General features: G+C 46.1%; 1 protein-coding gene across 1 annotated transcript in view; it reads left to right on the forward strand.

Annotated features, from left to right (window-relative positions):
* Positions 1 to 22,052, forward strand: part of Ccdc83 (coiled-coil domain containing 83) — a 28,161-nt gene that overhangs the window by 1,473 nt on the left and 4,636 nt on the right. The window contains exons 2-6 of the mRNA XM_075952871.1: positions 2,800 to 2,884; positions 5,538 to 5,700; positions 9,262 to 9,429; positions 11,374 to 11,465; positions 13,618 to 13,686. Of these exons, the coding sequence (XP_075808986.1) occupies positions 2,800 to 2,884; positions 5,538 to 5,700; positions 9,262 to 9,429; positions 11,374 to 11,465; positions 13,618 to 13,686 (577 nt within the window). The remainder of the gene's footprint in view (positions 1 to 2,799; positions 2,885 to 5,537; positions 5,701 to 9,261; positions 9,430 to 11,373; positions 11,466 to 13,617; positions 13,687 to 22,052) is intronic.

A 22,052-nucleotide genomic window follows, 5' to 3' on the forward strand; every position in this document is an offset into this window, starting at 1 on the left:
TCTCTGTAATTTGTTAAAAATGAAATAAATAACCCCATGGACTAGAACTGCCAAAAGCTTGCTGGCCCACGCTCTGCTGGTGACGGATTACTTATTCTGGGTGTTCCCTGAAACAGAACTTTTGTCACATGGCAAGTGGCCACATCACCTGCTTTGACCATCTGAGCAAGGGCCTGCCCTGGCAGCATCTTGTATTTCTCATTCTGTCTCCTGTCATAACAGAGTGCGAAGCACTCAGTAGACAGCGATTCGTGGTTTCTGAGAAGCTGAACCTCAAAAATGTTATCCAAGAAAAACAAGACTATGAGATTCTGCAATCTATATCTATGTAGCTATCATCTCAAGGAATGGTTCTTATTTTCTCCTCTATACCTAGATTTCCTAAAATTATTTGACTAGGTCGTTTGTCAGTTTGTCTCTATACGGAGCAGGCAGTTGAAACAGAGCTGAGATGAAGGAAAACGCCGGAAGGTGATTCCTGCTTGGTTCTTCTTCAACAAACACTGAACTCTGAATTTCGTGTGTCCTCAGTGGCCAGTATGACTGTGATATAGTGTAAATTTGGAGCTTCTTTCTTGAGTAATGATCACAATTGAGTCTTATCTGGGTGCAAAATCACACTCGAGGAGGGAAAACGAAGACACAGCCTTGCACGTCAGTCAGGAGATGGAACGTTAAAGCTCTCAGCGGAGCGTTGAAATGGCTGCCGTGAACCAAGTGCTCTCTCTCCCAGGGGTGAGTACACACGGAAGGCAGCTGCACCACAGCCCTGCCTTTTGATCAGGAGGTCCTAATGCACACAGGGACTCTGCCGCTAAACAATAAGGCCAATCCTGGAGATGCCACAAAGTGATGGCTTCTAGTGACACACATCTGCAAGGTTGCACTCCTTGAAGACAAGGGTCATGAAGGTCTCGTTCTAAACCTTCTCTGTGATTCCCAAGGCAGCGTGGGGCCAAGCGGCAGCCACTGAGTCTCTGAAAGGGAACGCAGGACAGCAGAAATGGTTTGAGACTGATGAGCTGTGGCACACAACTCCTTTGACCTTCTTTAGACATGTGCGTGTGTGTGTGCGCGCGCGCACGTGAGCGTGTGAGCGTGGTCTTTGGATCAAATTGAGGCTGCCAGTCTTGGCATCAATCATGTCGGTCAGGCATCTTTCCACTCCTAATCTCTTTTATAGAAGAGTGAGCTATGGCAAAGGCAGTTACGTGCACGGGGGAGGGGGGGGCGGGCAATGGGAAAGCAGGGCTAAATCAGCATCCTTGGTATTCAAATTGACGTCTTTTGTGGAGGCCGCTGTGTGATTCTTAACTTCATTTCACATTTTCTCGTCATCTGGAAGGAAGGAGTCTTAGCTTTCTCTCTCCTATACGAGATCATAAATACAATTAGATTTTGGAGAAAGTGCTGATAGTATGTCAGATTCAATGAGAATTTATGAGCACTCTCTGAGCATACCCTTTGTGTGCAATTTCTTAATTTTTCCATATAATAATAGATAGAGCTGGGTATGACTTTCTTTATCTGACAGCTTGAGATTTTAGGTCCTGAGATTTGACCTGCCTATGACCAAGGAAGCAAGAAATGGTTAAGAAGCAAGATTTAAAACTGTGTGCTTTATTTTGAACTAAAGCAGGAATTTTGGGTGAAGTGATTTTTATAGCCTCACTTCAATCTCAGACTTAGAGGTCCAAGATTTACTCTCGTCCAGAAATAGGAAACGCACAAGCACTTCTAATGGCCATCACTTCCCTGTACCTGAGCCTTCCTGCTCTGTTTTTCACATGCACAAATGGTCCACAAATACTTAGTGGGTGCTAAAGAGATGGTTTGTGACAGGGAAGCTTTAATCCTTAGAAAAGAACACACACTAACAAACACTGAGTTGGTGGGCATGCCTGGGTTACCCCAGCGGTCCAAGACGCACTTGCCTCGGGCAATCTTGTTTGATCTTTGTTTTTGTTTCTGTTTTGTCTGAATGCTTTTAGAATTCTACATGCTGGCCGGGCGATGGTGGCACACGCCTTTAATCCCAGCACTCAGGAGGCAGAGGCAGGCGGATCTCTGTGAGTTCGAGACCAGCCTGGTCTACAGAGCTAGTGCCAGGACAGGCTCCAAAGCCACATAGAAACCCTGTCTCGAAAAACCAAAAAAAAAAAAAAAAAGAATTCTACATGCATCTCTGGGTGCGAACATCTAGAAAGCATGTGTTCCGTGTCCTCTTTCCTAGATTTTCTTTAAGCTGCATTAGAGAGAATTAAAATATAAATTATATCTATGAAACAAAAACAAGAATGTTTCTTTTAAAGGCTTAACATTCAACCGAAATATATATTAATGAATTAAACAGGCGGGAAACACTAGCTCTCCTTAGATTCTCGCACTCAGGAACCAGAAGCAGGATCTCTCTGAGTTCAAGGCCAACGTGGTCTGCATAGTAAGTTCCAGGTCAGCCAGGGCTACACAGTGAGACCTAATCTCAAAACCAAACAAACCACCAGGCACTTGGGAGGCAGAGGCAGGCAGATCTATGTGAGTTCAAGGCCAACCTGGCAAGTTTGTTCCAGGTACAGAGTGAGTGGTAAGCTATGCTCCAGGTACACAGAGAAACCTTGTCTCGAAAAACAAAAGAAGAAAAAAGAAAAGAAAAACCAACCTGAGAAAATGTATCTCATAGTGGAGATTCTAATTTCTAATCCGGCTTTTGAAGGCATTTGATAATTTAGTTTAAAATTAAAGTGTAGCCTCGTCACCCTTCCCTGAGCTACTAACCCACACCTCTCTGCTTCTTCTCAGCCGTGAAATAAAGGAGAATGCAGTGGAGAGATTCATGTTTCAGATCAGGAAGCTGAGGGACAAGAACCACAGGTACCAAGACCGGGTGAGTACGCCTTGGAGCCGTCGGCAGGCACTGAGCACGTGGGCCGGACAGCGGCCTGTCATGACAAAACGTAGCCTCAGTGCTGGAGCTGACTGACTTACCACTTATTAGGTTTCTTCATGCACGCGAGGCAAGCAGGCATGGCCGTTCCCATGGCACTGGGCATTACTTTGATTATGAGGACAGACACCCTAGAAATCACGTTTACCATTGGACTTCTTATTTATCCAAACTGCAAAACACTGCTTCTCGCTTTTCCGTCTCCGAATCTTTCAGCTTTTCCCAGAGTGTACATATGCCAATGCATTCAGAATAATATAATCTCAATCGTTAAAATCACTAATGACATACTTAAAGATTGTTCTGTAAAAGTTGGGTTAAGGGTCACCAGCTCAGCCAGAAGGTAAAGGCACCTGCTACCAAGCTTGGCAACCCAAGTTTGATCCACAGAAGCCACACGGTGGATGGAGAGACCAAATCTTACAAATGGTCCTCTGATCTCTACATGTGCTCTGTGGCATTTGCCATACACAATCATACATACATACATGGTAATTCAAATGTTTATATATAAAATTAATATGAATAGCACAGGGAGGCTGGCTATGCCCATCACAACAGAAATAATATCTGTAAGCAGAAAACAGTAACAAACTGAAGTTCTGCCCTCAGACATCACAGCCACAAGGAGAACCAAGACAGTCCTTCCTTCACCGATTGACTTCGAATGGTCTGGAAACTTCCACAGTTAACGTTTTATTTGACTTTTTGTTTATCCGCCCTCCCCATACAAAATCTCACTATACCACCCAGTCTAGCCTTTAACCCATTCAAGATTCCCCTACCCCAGCCTCCCAAATGCCGACATTGCCCATGTGCACCACAGCCGGCGTAAGTTCTGTTTGTAAAGGCTGTATCTTTACATTTTAAGGGAATCTGAAGTCGGAGTCCCGAGTTTGCATCCTGACTGTACAAACTCTCTGGTGCTGGCATCAGCCTCAGTTTCCTGCGTGTAAAATGAGAGCTCTTATACACTCTACACTGCTCTGTGGAACTTGGCAAACTTCTGGAGATACGACAGTGACTCTGGTGTTGTTACAATAGTCAGTACTTGTGACAAGAATTAGAACAGGCACGGGCGGACAGCGAGAGTGACAAGAGCCTTGTCAATATGTTTGAGCCCACACGGTGTGACCCAAGGCCTGAACCAAGAGTGAGTTCTCCGTGGCTAGTGAGCAATCTCCGCTAGCTAGTGCGCATTCTCTGCAATCTCCGTGGCTAGTGCGCTTTCTCCGTGGCTAGTGCGCTTTCTCCATGGCTAGTGCGCATTCTCTGTGGCTAGTGCGCAATCTCCGCTAGCTAGTGCGCAATCTCTGCATTCTCCGTGGTTAGCGCGCATTCTCCGCTAGCTGGTACCTGCGCTCCTACATCAGGCGCGGGTAGGGAAGCTTAGCTGCTCAGGACTGAAACATCTCTTTCCTCCCTTTCCCTTCCAAGCACCGGGATTACAGGCGTGTGCCCCCACACCCACCTTTGGCTCTTTGTTTTCTGTCTCATGTGCTTTTTACTTTTCTTCTTCCATTACTCTTTTGTGTTCCACGTTTTCTAGTGTACCCTTCTAACTATTATTGTGTTGTTACATTTTAGTTACTTTCTTAGTGACTTTCTTGAGGATTCTACTTAACACCCTAATTTAAATTAATATCAAGTCAGTCTCAATAACATACAAAGAGGTTGCTCTATGCCTTCCCCCCTCAGACATATTATCACAGAAAACACACGGTATAAATTGGGATTGATTGGTAGGTAATGAAATGTAGGTCTATATTATTGCTCTACATAGTTTTTCAAATAAAATAATTCCAAAAAGTATTATTACATAAGTTCCAGATTTACCTGTGCAGTTGTTTATATTGCTGTTCCTGTGTTCTCTCGTGAAGTCAAGCCGTTTTCTGGTGCCACTGACTTCATTGTGAACGACTCACATTGATAATTACTGATAATTATTGATAATAATAGATAATTAGGGCAGGTTAGAATGGGATTCCTTCGCTCATTTGATTCCTCAATGCACACAGTAAGACAACCATGGCAAGAATAAACTTTAAGTCAGTTGGATAGCCATCTCAGCATGGATCAGACACCCACAAGAAGACCATGGTTTTTATTTCAAATGTCAAGTTCCATGTGCTGAATCCACCATCATCCTACAAGAAGAGCATGAAATAGGGCCATCTGTGATGAAAGCGAGGAAGGATGGAGCTCCCACAAAAGCAGGACGTCTTTCTGTTTCGTTAGTGATCACACGAGTACCCAGCACACAGCCTCTCACACGGTAGAGAGACTAGAGAGAGCAGGGTTGATGGGAAGTTCAGAAACATTAGCTCCAAGAGTTGGTTTAAACGTGCATGGAGCCTGCGTGCAAGTATTCTGGTAAATTGGCAGCATATTCTTAAAATTACAGCAACCTATTGCTGGCTATTGCACTCATAGAGTCTGTTTGATTGGGAATCTTACACATCCTGTAAGCTCTTAGAGGCAGCGCTGTATACTTTGGTTAATTAAATGCTTCTTCCCACTCTGCAAGTCTCCGGTCACGCTTGTGTGCTGGGAGAACGGGCAGGTGTCTTTACACTGATGGTTTCTCCGGCAGAACAGACGCCTGAAAGAGGAGCAGAGGTGGCATGTCAAGAACCTCCTGAAAGAATTGAGCGAGGAGAAGTCGGAGGGAGTGCCGCCCGTGACAAGGGAGGACGTGGAAGAGGCCATGAAGGAAAAGTGGAAGTTTGAAAGAGACCAGGAGCAAAACCTGAAAGGTGGGTTAGCAACTTGGAAAAGGCCAGTGAATGCTGTATTCGCCCTCGGGACTTGATGCCTTTGTCTTCCACGTGTGGAAAGAGTGTGACTGTATTTCTAATTGCATCATCTGGACCATGGTCCCAGTCCCTCCAGGGGTAGAAACAGGAGAAGGAAGGAATGAAGCCTGCAGGGGCCCTGAGAGGAGGGGAATAGGGCAACGAGCAAGGCCAGGAGTGAAATCCATCTGCTCCTCAACCCCAACTGTGTCCTGAGTCCTGAGCTCTCCCAGGGGGTTCTTCCCTTTCTATGCAGTTCCATTGCTGAAGGGCTCCATTGACCTTACCTTTGCTTTAGATTTGGGCACCATAAAGAGAATATAATTATGGATGCCCCTCCCCCAATGAATGAAGTTCCCATGTTGGATTGGAGAACGAGAGCTTGGAATTGGGAAAGGGGAATTCGGCAAGCGATTCTAGGGAAGGCAGTAGACTACACAAGACATGCTCTTACTACTGGAAACACGTGACCCGTCTGGGAAATCACACGTGTAGTTTTGATGTGCACAGTTCTTATTCCATTTCTCTCATCCTACACTTCTCGCTGACATTTCCAAAACCACTTTGACAATGGTCCCTTGAGATGGCGATGACCTCACAACCACTGCACAGGTGGCTAAATTACTTTCTGGCAATGGCCTCAGTTGAGGTGTGCCTGTTAATACAGAGTTACGAGGCACAGGGGTGCCATGCTGTCTTCGGATCTCTATGGCTGTCACAAAACATGGCGACAAAGAGCGGCTTGGGGAGGAAAGCATAGACTACCGCTGATGGCTCTCAGGTCCATTAGTGAAGGACGTCAGGACAACAGCTCAAGGCAGGAACTGAAGCAGAGGCCATGACAGGGTCCTGGCCCCTCATGGCCGGTTCAGGACCACTACTCCAGTGATGACACCGCCCACAGTGGGCTGGACACCTTAATCATCGGCCAAGAAAACTTACCACAGACTTTTCCCGCAGATCAGTCTGGTGGGGGAGTTTTCTCAGCTGAGGTTCCCACTTCCAAAATGACTCTGGTTTGTGTCGAGTTGATATAAAAGACAATCAGGATACATACTAAAAGAGGGCCAAGTTGGATGACATACTAGTGCAGGGAGGAGGCCAGACGTGTGGGGCTTCCAAAGAGGGAATGCCACAGAGACTAAGGAAGAGAGGGAAGGGGACACAGCAGCTGTCTCAGGAAAGATCGTCTGTGACAGCCACCTGCATGCCAGGACCTTGTTTTGAGGTGGAACAGGCTCAGTAGCTCATGACGGAACTTCTTAGAATCTAAGACTCTCAGGCCCTGCCCAGGCCTGCTGAATCATCGCCTGCATTTTTTTTCCAACATAATATTTTTATTGATTCTTTGGGAATTTCACATCATGTACCCTGGTCACACTCATTTCCCAGTCCTCCCAGGTTTGTCCCTCCATACACCCTTGTGACTTCCCCTCCTAAGACAGAAGACAAAGGAAAGAAAAACAAGTTCAACCTGTGTTGCCCCTATACTCACTAGAGCATAGTCAAACTCCCAGGGGCTAGCCTTTAAAGAAAACCGAGTCCTTGCCCGCCCCCGCCAGAAGCCATCAGCAGTGGAGAATTACAGCCGTCCCACCCTGGATGCACCCAGTCAAGTCCGATCTCGGAAGCTAAGCAGAGCCCGACCTGGTTAGTACTTGGATGGCAGAACCTGAATTGTTTACGAGTTCCTGGGGATGGCGGGTGCACAGGCATTGCAGAGCCCCCCAGCTCTTAACTAGAACACGTTCAAGAGGATGAAAACCCAGCTTGAGCTGGGCGTTCCTCATAGCAGCAAGCCACAGAAAGGGCAAAGGCTGCCTGCCTGTATCCAGGACCTCTTGCCTACTAGGTCTCAGGTTTTCCTTTGGAAAAAGAAAAACACCTCTGTGTATATGCGCGCGCGTGTGTGTGTGTGTGTGTGTGTGTGTGTGTGTGTGTGTGTGTGTGTGTTACTAGAAAGAAACGGGAGTCAAAGTGAGCCAGCTGGTATATTGCAAAGCTTCAATGATATCTACCAATCCTCCCCTTAAGAGTCAAGGTAGCAGGGATTTAGACAGTAGCAATCTGTCAAATGGGAGGACAATTGCCCATCTGGTTTTCATAGCTGTTCAGTGACATTAACAGGCACCATTTCGGCGATTTATGATTATATATAGATATATAGGCAAACCACGCCCAGGGTCCCTTAGACTTCTGGATTCAGGGCATCTTGTAAGTAAACATTTACTGAGCCAAGCAGCTGATTGCCAGGTGTAAGAAGGCCGGATTTGCAGGGGTGATTAGGACAGTGTTGCCTTCAAGAGACTTTCAAATCAGGTAGTGTGAGGAGCGAGCTAAGTCGTTGTGAGGTTCACTCTGCGTGACTCTGGGCACTGCGTCCTACATACAGACCCTCAGGAGTATTATACTTGTGCCCACGAACTGAATAAAACATCACGTTAGCAGGTGCACGGGGACAGGCCCAGACGGTTATGTTTGACTCATTCAGTGTTTGTGTGTGTTTAATGGGAGACCTCATCTTTCACTCCGCAGTCTTTTTTTTTTTTTTTTTTTTTTTTTTTTGGTTTTTCGAGACAGGGTTTCTCTGTGGCTTTGGAGCCTGTCCTGGAACTCGCTCTGTAGACCAGGCTGGTCTCGAACTCACAGAGATCCGCCTGCCTCTGCCTCCCGAGTGCTGGGATTAAAGGCGTGCGCCACCATCGCCCGGCCTCACTCCGCAGTCCTACGGTGTGAGAGAATGGGAGAAGATGTGTCTCTGACTGTTGGGTGCTAGCATTTCCCAAAAGAAAAGCCAAAAGCTGAAATTTTGATGGCTGAATCAGACAGTTGACTGATAAAAGTGACTGTCAAAGTTGAGCATGGTGGATTCCTGTAATCTCCTCGGGGCAGGGGATTAGAAGTTCAGGGTCATCCTGTGCAAAGGACCTGAAATCATTTTTGCCCAGAGGCATCGATGACTGGAAAACGCCACTCTACACACGAAATTGTAGGGGGTGGGACGGAGAGTTGACTCAGCAGTTCAGAGCACTGCCCGTGTTTCTCAGAGGACCCAGATTCAGTTCCCAGCACCCACATGGCGGCCCACAACCATCCATAACTACAGGGTCTGATGCCATCTGGCCTCCTCGGGTACCAGGCATACATGCAGACAAATACCCATACAGCACAAAATAGAAAATTAAACTCATTTCACAAAGCCATCATAAGATGTGAAGACGTGAACGAACAGGGATCCTTATGAAACAGGCGTAGATTTAAGTTTGTGGTTCCTAGGCATATATAATTATCCATTTACATACTCCTAAACCATGATCCCCTTTAGAGCTGAAAGTTTAATTTTACTTAGATTTGTCATGAGGGATATCTAATCATTTTGATCATTTAGCTATCCCGAAATTGCACAACTAGTATTTCTGATTGCATTTTCGCATCAGCCCCAACTTTGTGGATGCAGACTGTACTCGGTACCGGTTCCGGGGATGACGGAAATGGCATGTGCCTTGCTTTACTTTCCAACAGAGATGCGCATACAAATAAATGATGCGGAGAAACTGTTTCTCGAGAAGCTCGGTGAGAAGGAGTACTGGGAGGAGTACAAGAACGTAGGAAGCGCACAGCACGCTCAGCTCATCGCTTCCTTACAAAACGACATCAACACGGTCAAAGAAAACGCCGAGAAAATGTCAGGTCAGTCGCGACTGAGTTCGTTCAAATCCAATAGAAGGCCTGTGTTTAGCAGACGGAAAGTCAGGGCACTCCCCAAGTGCATTTGATAAGTTAATTATCAAAACAGAAAAACCAGCTGTGAGCCCGCAGACACCGGAGGTGGCGCTTGAGTTGGGTGCCGCAGGGGTGGGTGGGTACTGAGTGAGGGCCAAGGGCCAAAGGAAAAGTTAGCAGTTTCAATGGACTCTGTGTCCCCTGCATCAAAGGACTAGAGATGCAATATCGCAGGAAACAGGGAAGGCAGTCTTCCAGAGACCCTAGACAAACACTCTGAGGACAGGAGAATCGGCCTCGACTGCAGATGAGGACCAGGGATAGGAGTGAGCTTGAGATAGGATCAGTCAAACGAGTAAATGATCACACCCCAGACTCCCATAGGCGGTGGATAGGGAAACAAAGCAGAGTCAGAGACAACAGGAAGGCGCAGTGTTGGCCAACCAGCATCAGCTTCTCGGAAGTGACCACAATATATCGGACAGCTAAAGTCTTGAAGCACAAACGCAGTCTCTCAAGAACCTACCTGTGGCCGGGCGGTGGTGGCGCACGCCTTTAATCCCAGCACTCGGGAGGCAGAGGCAGGCGGATCTCTGTGAGTTCGAGACCAGCCTGGTCTACAAGAGCTAGTTCCAGGACAGGCTCCAAAACCACAGAGAAACCCTGTCTCGAAAAACCAAAAAAAAAAAAAAAAAAAAAAAAAAAAAAAAAAAAAAAAGAACCTACCTGTGGTGTCTCAAACTCCTCCAAGGACACTCCTGCACACCCCTGCCTTCAACAGGGAGTGGTTAGTAAGGGTAGTCCTACAGAAAGTACCAACTGAACCACAAAAGGCAGCCACGAGATTTTCACTGTAGCCCTTAGGCGGAACGCTCTTCTCTGTTTTTAAGGAAAAGCAATCCACAGGACGCTATTTGGAGTTTAGAACAAGATAACATGTTAGTGTTGCTTTTTCAGCATTAATACGGCAATGGAACTTGACCTTCAGAATATATTTGGTTATCCACTTTGGATAATTCATAGCAAAGAACGACTATGTTATCTAATTCCAGGTTTTATGATGTCTTTCCGATGCTAAGCATGAAAAATAGATTACAGCTGAAGTTCTAATCCTAGCATTCTTCCTGGGAGAGAGGCTGAGACAGGAGAATTGCCTCCTATGCATAGTGGGAGAAACAAGAGACCCGGCTTCAAAAACAAGGTGGAAGGGTACTGATCTCCACAAGCATGCTGACACATATAGACTTGGTCCCCTGACTCCCAGAGCTATGCTCTGACTTCACATGTGTGCTGTAACATGTAGACCTGGTCACAAGCAAATCTTTTATTTAAAAAAAAAAGGAAAGGAAGGAAGGAAGGAAGGAAGAAACAAAGAAAGAAAAAGAGCGAACAGCCCAGAGGATAGGAGTCCTGCCCTCCCTCCACCCCTGCCCTGTAGGATGCTCAGCACAGGCCTTCAGCCTTCAGCCCCCTCCCCCTCCTCACTGTGTCCTCCTCGCACAGGGAACCACATGCCCAGAACCCTGGTAATCTAGTTAGAGTCAGATGTACACCATGAGACTCAGCCAGATGATTAAGTCTCTGTATGCCTGCTGTGAAGTTAGCATCGTCCAATCCCGGGTGACTCAAGGGGCAGAGGTTGTACAAGTGCTGTTTCAAACTCCCCGTCTGCACAGGGAATCCTTTGAAAGTACAAACCTTGGCGACCTTAGACAATTCAGACTAAGGTGTTAGCAAATTGTTGGAGCATTTCTTCTGATCAGAGGAACTAAAAGTTTCAGGAAAAAAATACATTCGTGGGAATTTGGGTTTGGGGTGAGATGTGTGTGGAGAGGGAGGAGGGCCATGGAAAGTAAAGCCTCTGAACACCACAGTTTTGGGCCCACTAAAGCTTGCGATCTCTTTTTAAAGAACAGTATAAAATCGCTCTAGAAGATACAAGAAGGCGAATAATCGCAGAAACTCTGATACAGCTGGACCAGAGGAAGGAATGGGCCACACAGGTGCGTGCCAGTTCTCTTAGAACACAGCAAACCTTCTCATTCATGTGGTTTATCACCGAAAGCCATGGCATACACGCCTGTTTGAGGGTCATGGGCGGTACACGCCTGCTTGAGGTCATGGTGGTACATGCTTGTCAGCCCAGCACGCTGAGGCCGAGGCAGGAGGACCATGATCTAAATAGCCAGACCCTGACTCAGAAGGAAAGCATGGGGATTCGGATGTAGCTTGGCGACGGAGCACTTGCCTTGTGTGTGCACAGCCCAGGGTTTGACTCACAACAGAACAAACATGAAAACACCATCACCTCCACCAAACAAAGAAAAGCCTTGGTTCGCACAGCTGGCAGTTAGCTGTGCTGTCCCAGCACCTAGTAATGGCAAGACAGGATCCATTACTCCATTTCCCCAGACCTCTGTCTTCTAATGCATAGAGCAGACACCATGACATCTACCCTAAATACAGTGTATAAGGGTTAAGCAAGCTTATTTAGGTAGGAGCAAGTGACTACAAAGTCAGGCACGGTGTCACGCCTTTAGTCCCAGTAAAGGAGGAAGGAACAGATGAATCTTTATGAGTTCGAAGCCAGCCTGGTTCTACAAACCAAATTCTACGACAACTGGAGGGGGGGGTGTCTCACAAAAGAAAGAAGTTGGGCTACAAATCAATCACATTTCAAGATGAAATTTCCAAGTATCTGTTTTCTCATGACTGTGTTTTCCACAGAATGTCTAACTTCCTCCCAATACACACACACAAACACACACAGTGTTTCTTGTTTTTCAACTATTTCCTAGATCAGTAAAAGGAATTCCTGTTTAAACCCCACCCTTTCTTCAGAATCCCAAGCTTCTGATGTTTTCAGAAGTCCTGTCAGCAGTTCAGCTGCGATGCTCATGAATCCCCGCTGGCCTCCTTGCTTTTCCGTGTCATTCTCCTGTTTGCCTGACAGCCGCAGATTTACAGAGACAGAGGTTATGGGGAACCGATCAGTGGTTGGTCTGTTCTGATGAAATGGTGAAATCCATCTTGAAGTGATCTGACCACAGTTTAAATGACTTTAAAATGCTTATGTGGACATCACATGACAAAATAAAACAGAACACACTTGTAATGTCAAATGCTCTTCTCGAGGATGGCCCCAAGCTTTCATCTGACATTTAAATCCCCCAGCAATCCTTAAAGCTGTAGAAACTTGCTAACGGGATGGTGTCACAGAGAACAGGGACTCGCACAGAAAACGTGGAAGGATCCAGACTCAGTTCAGAGCTCTTTCAGAGCATGGCTTAGTCCCCCGAGGGCTTCGGTGACTTTTCAGCCTCGTCACTGGCTTCTGCACCTTCCTGTGTTCCGTGTTGTGCAGTTTTAACTAGACAAGCAATTCATGTGCTCACCCCATGGGGCCTCGGTCCTACCTACAGAAATGCTAACACAATTGCTCTGAAATATTGCCCTGGTTTGTGGCTTTCCCAGTTTTAATTAGGTTCTGATAGATAGCTAAAGTTAGAAAACACTGCCCCACTGTTGGTGAATTAAGCAACAAGCCAACTAATCTCAGTCAGGACCTCCTTCAGATTCTGTTCAGATGATATTTTAGAGGGAGAAAAACCCAGAAGGGTCTAGAGAGATGGATCGGCTGTTAAAAACACTCGTTGCTCTTACAGGGGACCTGGGTTTGATTCCCAGCACCCACATGGTAGTGCACAACCATCCACAACCCCAATTCCAAGGGATCCTGTGCCCTCTTCTGACCTCCTTGGGCACCAGGCACACACATGTAACACATACCCATGTAGACAAAACATCTGTACACATAAAATAAAATAAATAGTCTAAAAAATTAGTGATATTTTATGCTAGTATAAATGTAAGCTATTGGTTACATATGGTTTATATGGTTAATATATTTAAAAAAGAGCGTTTGTCCTTTAGTAGCTGAGTGTTGGATTTGAAACATGATATTTAGATGAAACCACCTCACCAAGAAACACTGTCATCTGCTATAACAGTCCTGTGGGTAGGACTGTGAATATCAGGCTGGGGATGTGGTTCAAGACGAAATCAGAACGAAGGTGGAGACAAACCCTGTCCCACCAGCGCTGACGTTGTGTGTCACCTATGGCGACTCTTCCTTCATGCAAACTTTCCTCGTAGAATGCTGTGAAGTTCATTGACAAGAGCAACTACCGAGAGATCTGGGAGAATGACTGGCTAAAAAGTGAAGTAAGTAGAAGGCGTCTAAATAATTCTCCCTGTTTTTTTTTTTTTTCTGGAACTGGCAATGACCTTTAATTATAAGGTTGAAGTCATTTAGACAAGCAAGGACTTTTTACTGGCATAAAGGAATATTGTTACTCAACAAATGCCATAAATAATCTCAATAATAACCAGCAATAATTTGGAGACTTAATCCACACTGTACACCCACAGCTTCACTGTGTCCTGAATCCAGGCTAGTGTTTCTCATGAGCCTGCCTCCTGCTGGGTTGTGGGCAAAGCTAAAGGATTATTCCGGCTCCTAGCTTAAGTCACCCCTGGGTAACACATCATCCTTTGGAACTGTGTCCAGCCTTTAAGACTTCCTTTCCTCCCCCTGCCCTGACCTGATGCCCAGGGCAGAATGGCTTACATTACCTTTGGCAAGCCGGTGGCCGGCTTGCACTTAGACCCCAGTGGCTCCCTTTGCATCCCAGCTCCCTCTGCTCTTCAGTCCTGGAGGAGGTGCTCTGGTCTTTTCCCTACACTAGGGGCTCTGATCTGTAGGATATTGTGTTGTGGTCCAACGCAAACCCACAGTATAGCCTGTGATCAAGATTTCCTTGAAGGACCTGTCCCTCTCCAACCTGTCTGCTGAGTGGGGACCTGCTCCCTGGGCCAGGCTGTGTGGCAGTTTGCTGGGTGTGGACAGTCAGTCAGGACTTCTACAGCAGGCTCTACACCGTCACTGCTTTGATGTGAGGAGTCCTTGTTATCTGGAACTGCCCCGTTCTCCTCACGGTGTACACGCCAGTCACTCTGTCCCGATCTCTAGGACATCTGTCCCCTCACTGCCTGGAAACCTAACTCCTCCTTTAGATGCAGACTTTGATGACCAATTTCCTTGTGAGTCATTTCATATTGCTCCCAGGACATCCTGAGAGCTCCAGTTACCCCAGGGTTTTCTTGCATTGCTGAATTCGTGCTAAAACACACTGAAACTCTGTTCATGACCTGTGTCCCTAATACACAGAGCAGGCTATACCTTTTTAACTCTATGTCTACAGTACTTGAAAAATAATCTTTGCTTATCGAAAATAGCTATTAAATGAATGAATGCTAAGGAAAGTCTATGAATATAGATATGCTTACTCATTGAGGGGGTGAGTCATAAACAGACTCCTCTACACTTTTAGTTTAGAAGCAGTTATACAAAACTGTGAATTGTATTGTGGCTCAAGATGTCTCTTGCTTCTCTTAAGGCACCTCTGCAATAAAATTGCAGAGATACAATAAAGAATCCATCTGCAGAGACACCAGGTGTAGTGAACTAGCAGATGAGATTTGCAAACACACACACACACACACACACACACACACACGGGCGTGAAAATAAGCTGTTAAGTGGCAGATAACATTTGGCGCAGATGTTGTAAGTGTGCTCTGTGGGAAGTGCATAACTCAGTCTGTTTGGGAAGTAGGGGAGCCTCTGCTCAGAGACCTTATGAGCTGTAGGTGGCAGAGAAAGGAAAAGGAGCAGAAACAAGAACCGCGAGCATCCCTGGGACTCGGTGCCATTTCCTTCGCACAGAACAAAGCAGCTGTCCTGCAGGCTCTTCCCCCAAGAACACTGAAATCATCTGATACAGTTTCTTTTCTTTTTAATCTTTCAATACATTTTATCTTATTGATGAGTAAAGCAATGAAAGACAGATGTGAACAACAGAGCTAAAATACATAACGATGCACAGTTTCTAGCATAGATATGAGGCGTTTATATGCAAAGATTCTATGTTTCCAATTGTGATATTCATGAGGACACAATCTAAATATGCTACTCCTGATTTCTCACTCCTCAATAGTTCTCCTGCCCTGACTTGCCTTTATTTTCAGCCTTGAATCTACCCTCTCTTTGTGAGGAGAAATTTGGGATGAAAACAATCCTGTTCATGCAGTGGTGGAGAAAACGCCACCATCCCTTAGACCAGTGGTTCTCAACCTTCCTGAGCCTACAACCCTTTAATATAGATCCAGGAACTGGAGGATATTCAGGCGGGCAGACCCACCTGAGATGGATAAAGAAACAGTGTCTCCGTTCCTACGGCCATGGCCATGGGGAATATGTGTTTTCAGATGGTCTCGGGCAAGCCCTGTAGGGGTCGCGATGAGCAGGTTGAGAAATGCTGCCTTAGACCTTATGACCGAAGGATCGCTAAGAACTGGGCAGTGGAAGTGAAAAACCAGGCGAAACCAAGGAGAGCAGAAGCAAGAACTAATAATAAAAGCAGTCCCTAAAAGGTCTGAGGGAATTTCAGAATTGAAAAGGGGCTTTTATATATATGATCGAAACAATCTGAGGGCCATCTTATTTATAAAACGGGAACCTTCAAGACCAAAACAATCAAATATAAAACAAGATGTGGAGTTCATTCTCTCAGGTCAGGGAGAGACACATCACCAATGTAAGAGGCACAGTATCCCAGAAACATGAATTCTAGAAAGACAAAGCAGACAGAGTCACCAGCGAAGCAGTAGAAGACATCCCTGGTTGCCGAGAACGCAAACCAAAGGCAGCCGAACCGGGGAGCAGTAAACCAGCAAGGGCGGGGGGGGGGGGGGGGGGGGTCGATAATGAAGTTCAGGTGGAGAACGTTTTTGAACTTGGAATTCTAGCCTCCACTCAACTAGATTAAAGGGAACAAAACAAAACAAAACCCTATTCCCAGAATTTCAACGGCTGTGATATTTACGTCTCAGTTATCCTCAGGAATTTACTGAACTGTACACTTCACAGCACAAGCTAGCGTACCAAGACAGAGAGAAACAGGAAGCGCTGGCTTCCCTAACCTCCAGGGAAGAGTCGCCCGAGGATAATTGTGTTTCAGGCTTAAAAGGCCGGCAGATTAGAAATGACGTCATTTCCAGGCTCCAAACCCACGCACTCAGCCAGCTGCGACTCCGGCTATGCTCACCACAGGCATCTCCGACTCTTGAATTGACAACAGCTGCCTGTTTCCCTGAAAACTGCTTCTGGTCCCACGCTGTGTCTGTCCCCGTGAAGGACCCCACGGTTATGTTTCCCTGAAAACTGCTTCTGGTCCCACGCCGTGTCTGTCCCCGTGAAGGACCCCACGGTTATGCCATCACCCAAATCAGGACTTTGGAAGTCCCGAATGTGTTTTTCAGTATCCACTTCCAGAAGGCCTCCGGGTCCCACAAATCCTGACCAATCGCTTCTCTGCAACGCCCTCCTCCAGGCCCTCAGCAAGCACACCCCATCTGTCAGGGATGCCTTACCTGGTTTTGCTTCCCTTAAGCCAGACTCTTCCCCCTTCTCCTCCACACAAACTCAGAGTCTTTCTTCTGAAACGTAACCCAGACTCTGTCCTTTGGCGGTGAGTTCGGACGTTCAAAGGGACGCGATAGATGATCTTCTGGAGCCGTAGACTGGGCACACATTGTGTATCATGTTGACAGGTTTGGAACCATGAAGGCTAATACAGTCACCATGAGTGACAGGATCTAGAATCATCTAGCAGGCACAAGCCTGGGCATCCAGAAGAGAGTTTCTAGACTGGGCTAAGTGAGGCGGGAAGATCCATCTTGAATGTGGGCAGCCCCCGTTTCATGGCTGGGGCCTCTACTGGAAGAGAGCTGAACATCACCAGCTGCTTCCAGCAACTGCGACCGTGCTTTCCTGGGCCGGTGACCTTTACACGAGCCACTTGTCTCTTCAAACAATGACCCAAATCAGCCCTTTTTCTTCTTACAGTCAGGTCTCAGAGCAACAGCAAAAGTAACTATTAACCATCCGGGACTCCTCCTCGCGGTCATAGAATCACTGGACACCTTATTAACAGGCCCGAGTGTTTCTGAACTCTGAATTCTCTAGGTGTCTCTAGTTCAAGCACTCTCCCGCTCCTAAAAACTCTTTATATTTAGACATAGTCAGCTATCCATCCTGTGCTTACAGGTTACATATGAAACAAAACTCACTACTTAAAAAAAAAATCTATTTTTATTTTTTTTTAATGTGGGCGACATGTGTGCCTGACGCTTATAGATAGGCCAGAAGAGGGCAGCAGATCCCATGGGATTGAAGTTACAAGTAGTTAGGAGCCTTCATGTGGGTGCTGGGAACTGAACCCGTGCTGGCAGTCAGCCACTGTGATTCTCTGACACACATTTTTCTCATTACCTCGTGTGGGCCCCGTGTGGGTCCCGACCTCTGAGCCTCCATCTTTAGTTGCCTGTAAAAACGGTCATGGAGCTGGGAAAGGTGATGTGGGAGTGTCATATATCAATCTGTTGATTTCATTGGTTAAGCAATAAAGAAACTGCTAGGCCCATTTGATAGGCCCACCCTTAGGTGGGTGGAGTAAACAGAACGGAAGGCTGGGAGAAAGAAGCTGAGTCAGAGAGTCGCCATGGTTCTCCCACTCCAGGCAGATGCAGGTTAAGATCATTCCTGGTAAGCCAGCTCGTGGGCTACAGCAGATTATTAGAAATGGGCTAGTCCAGGTGCGAGAGCTAGCCTAGAAGAGGCTAGATAGAAATGGGCCAAGCGGTGTTTAAAAGAATACAGTTTCTGTGTAATTATTTCGAGTAAAGCTAGCCGTGGGGGCGGCCGGGTGCCGGGGACGGAGCCCACCGCCATTATTTCAACAGAAAGGCACTCGAGTTGACATTCCTACTGTGGGATGTTAAATTCCTCATTCCGGTTTCTCCTTGTTCCTCACTGTCCAGAAACACTAACAGAAACGTGACTTTTAAGGTTTTGCCTCTTCTCTCTTCCCGGGTTTCCCGTCTGAGTAGTTAATGGTTCTAGAGCACTAGGAGACAAACTGCACACCGTTTCTTTGGTATTGTTGACAAGATGCGCTGTGTGTGAGAGGGTACTAGGGACCGAACTGAGGACCTGTATGCACTGGCAAGGATCTGACCACTTAGCTCCACCTTAACCCCCCCTTTTTTTGCAGTGTTGGAGATTGAACCCACAGCCTTGTGCATGCTAGGCAAGCACTCCCACCGAACTGCGCCCCAGCCCTTTTTGTGTTTGAGACAAGGTTTCTCAACATTGCCCAGGCTACCCTTGAACTTGTTCTGTAGTCCACACATCGCTTCAATTTGCATCTCCCTACCTCAGCCTCTGGAGGAGCTAGGTGCAGAGGCGTGTGCATGTCAGGGCCAAGTCACCTCTGTAAAATCATGTCAATATGAGGTTATACTATTACTCCCACATAATTACAATGAATTTCCCACTTTAAACAAGACTTTGAGATGGAAGTAGGAGGATCTAGAAGTTAAAGATCATTCTTGCTTGTATAGCAAGTTCAAGGCCAGATCTCTATATGAGACCTTATCTCAAAAATAAAAAAGTAAGTAAAAAAATAAAGCAAGCAATCAATAATTTACAACTCAAGTGGGTTAATAATTATAGAGTGTTTGGGAATGTTTATTATACTTTTGTTAAGTACAACAGCATGATATTATAAAAACTATTCAACTCTTGATTTCATACGATATCACAGATCTTAAATTTAAGGGAAATGACTTTTAAAAAAATTCCTTATCTGGCTGATAATAAAAAAAAAGCTGTATTGATGGCTGGACTCTTTCTGCTGAACCCTCACACTATGTTTGGGTTCATTCCATGTTTCTTCTTATAATTCACCAGAAATAAAAGGGAAAACGCCAAGTTTAATTGAATCACAGAGCTTAGAAATAAAGGGCAAAGCATTTCAAGGAAATCCAATAGGTTTAATTTCTCCATTATGATCAATATTAATTTTGACATGATTAAGTTTACTCAAAAATTAATGAAAACTATTTCTTATAAGTTCATCACTGCATTCAAGAGTTGCCAGAAACAGAACAACTAAGTTGATTTATTTCTTTGGAGAAAGGCTAATAAGGACTTGAAAAGCATTGCTAGGGATGGGACCTCTGAGAATTTTCCACTTCATTCTCTCTCTGTAAAAAAGCCAGAGCACAGATGCATCAGAAGGGTGCAGGGCATATTGGTGCAGTGTTTCTGTTCTGTGTTTTCATTCCGTGTATTTATTAGGAAAATGAAGACAATTGAAATTCCCAAATGACTTAACCACCCTAACACAGAGAAACAAGACAAAGGGAGTTAGAGGCTCGCGATCTCAAAGCGGCATAGGGTTCACACAGACCTTGAGGAAGAAAAGGTCAAGTGTAGACATTTGAATCAGGCCCCTAGATCCCTGGTTTAAATAGTTTGAACTGTCTGTCCTGATCTCTACACTTGTTAGGTATCTGGGGAAATGCGGTTTTCCGCCGCTTCTACCCTTTCATATTTCTTACCCCAGAAATCTGAGAATTAATGTGATTATTCGTTTCCCTAGTATTTCAAAATCCCAGGGAGTTAGCAATAGATGTGAACATCACTGCATACTCTGAAGAGGGAAGTGATGTCATAAACTCTCCTAAACCCCTGCAAAGCTATCTTGGTACCAACTTTGAAAAGCGCTGGAGAACTGTGTGCTGCCTCCTATGCATCTCCAGCCCACGCCAGGCATCTTCCCAATGTTCTATATTTTCCTCCGTGTACAGCCTCTACAATGTCCTTCTCATCCTTTAAAAACAAATCTTTACTTAAGGCATTTGAACTTGTAATCAAGTGGACCTTGAGAGCTTGTTTGGAGGTTCTAGCAGGGGAGCGCAGCTACTCGTATACCCTTGACCGAAGACCGGTCCTCCTCTATTCGGGGAAGGTCGTCCTCTTCGACCGAGCGCGCAGCTTCGGGAGGGACGCACATGGAGCGGTGAGGGAGGAAGGGGACACCCGCCTAGCCAGCCAGATCAGCCGAATCAACCCTGGCGATCAATGGGGTGACAGATGTCGCAGCCAGATCGCCCTCACATCCTGAACTTGTAATCAAGTTAATCAGCTCTGAACATCTAAGACCCTAAACACCGACCACCCGCTTTCTATGAACCTAAATGTTTGAGACAGTAAGTACCGTTTCTCTTCCTTCCCAAATCTAAGCCACCAGCAGTCTGAGCCATGACAAAGAGCAGCGGCGGTGTGTCGACTGGGTTAGAAGCTGTCTTTCGGGGAAGGGTTGAGTCTTGGTCACCTTTGTGTCCTATATTGTGCTGGCTTTCCAGAAGATTTCTTCCCAGTGATCCTGGTCTCTTCTTAATCACCACTAAATTCATAACTCCAGCTGACCAGCATCAAATGTCCCAGTAAAGCAAAGGTTTTTAACTTTATGGTTCCGGTCTCTTGCTAATCACAGCTGATTCTTCAACTCCAGCTGACCAGAGCCCAGAGTCTCAGCATACGCAACAGATGTAGGAGAGTCTTTAAATGGCTCGTACATTTCCCTCTGGAACTTCACAAGCCAGGCGTACATCGCCTGTATTGCGCTCAGCGTTCTTATCTTCCAGGCTCCCATAGAAGGGCTCACCAAGCTCTGAACACTCAACAACTTTCCAGCTCAGAGTCCCCAAGTCCTTCCACAGTCCTTCCCCAAACAACATGGTCAAGCTTGTCACAGCAGTACCCTAAGATCCCAGTACCAAATAACAACTACTTAGTGTTATGGTGGCTGTGATGAAACCCCATGACCAAAGCAAGTCTGTGAGGGACAGGTTGGTTTGGCTTACACTTCCACATTGCTGTTCATTATCAAAGGACGTCAGGACAGGAATGTCTGGAGGCAGGAGCTGATGCAGAGGCCATGGAGGAGTGCTGCTTACTGGCTTGCTCCTCATAGCTTGCTCTTCTTGTTTTTTTTTTATAGAACCCAGGACCCCCAGCCCAGGGGTGGCTCCACCCACATTAATCACTAATTAAGAAAATGCTCTACGGGCTTGCAGTCTGATCTTAGGAAGGCATTTGCTCAGTTTAGGCTCTCTCCTTTTTGATGACTCTAGCTTGCGTCAAGTTGACATAAAACTCGCAAGGACATCTCAGAAGCTTGCCCAGATCAGAACCCACATATTTCATAAATACAGATGCTTCAGGATTCCCAGCTCTCACTGACTCTCAGTGACAAAGCAGAAGCCAGCTTCTCCTGACCCGAAGGAGCGAGTTTCAGCTTCCACGCTTTTTGTTTGTTTCCACTCGGTTTCTCTGTTATTCCCACCAGTCAACCACTCTTGATTTTATATTTAGTTCTAACTCCCATGCCCTGATTGTTTCCATGAATATCTGCAGATGTTGGTGCCTGTATAACATAACTCACACTGCTGGAGTGGCAGAGAAGTGACTTCAGGGCCCAGCCAAGTAACTTGTAGGAGTTCTTCCCTCAGATGGGCCTTTTTTCTGATATTTTTCTTTGTATTGATAAAGGGTTGCTTATGCTAATGACTGATCTGTGCGATGACTTAGCAAGGCAAAGTCGGGGCACTATGTGGAC

This window comes from Microtus pennsylvanicus, chromosome 18, assembly GCF_037038515.1.
Source record: "Microtus pennsylvanicus isolate mMicPen1 chromosome 18, mMicPen1.hap1, whole genome shotgun sequence".
NCBI classification, from domain to species: domain Eukaryota; kingdom Metazoa; phylum Chordata; class Mammalia; order Rodentia; family Cricetidae; genus Microtus; species Microtus pennsylvanicus.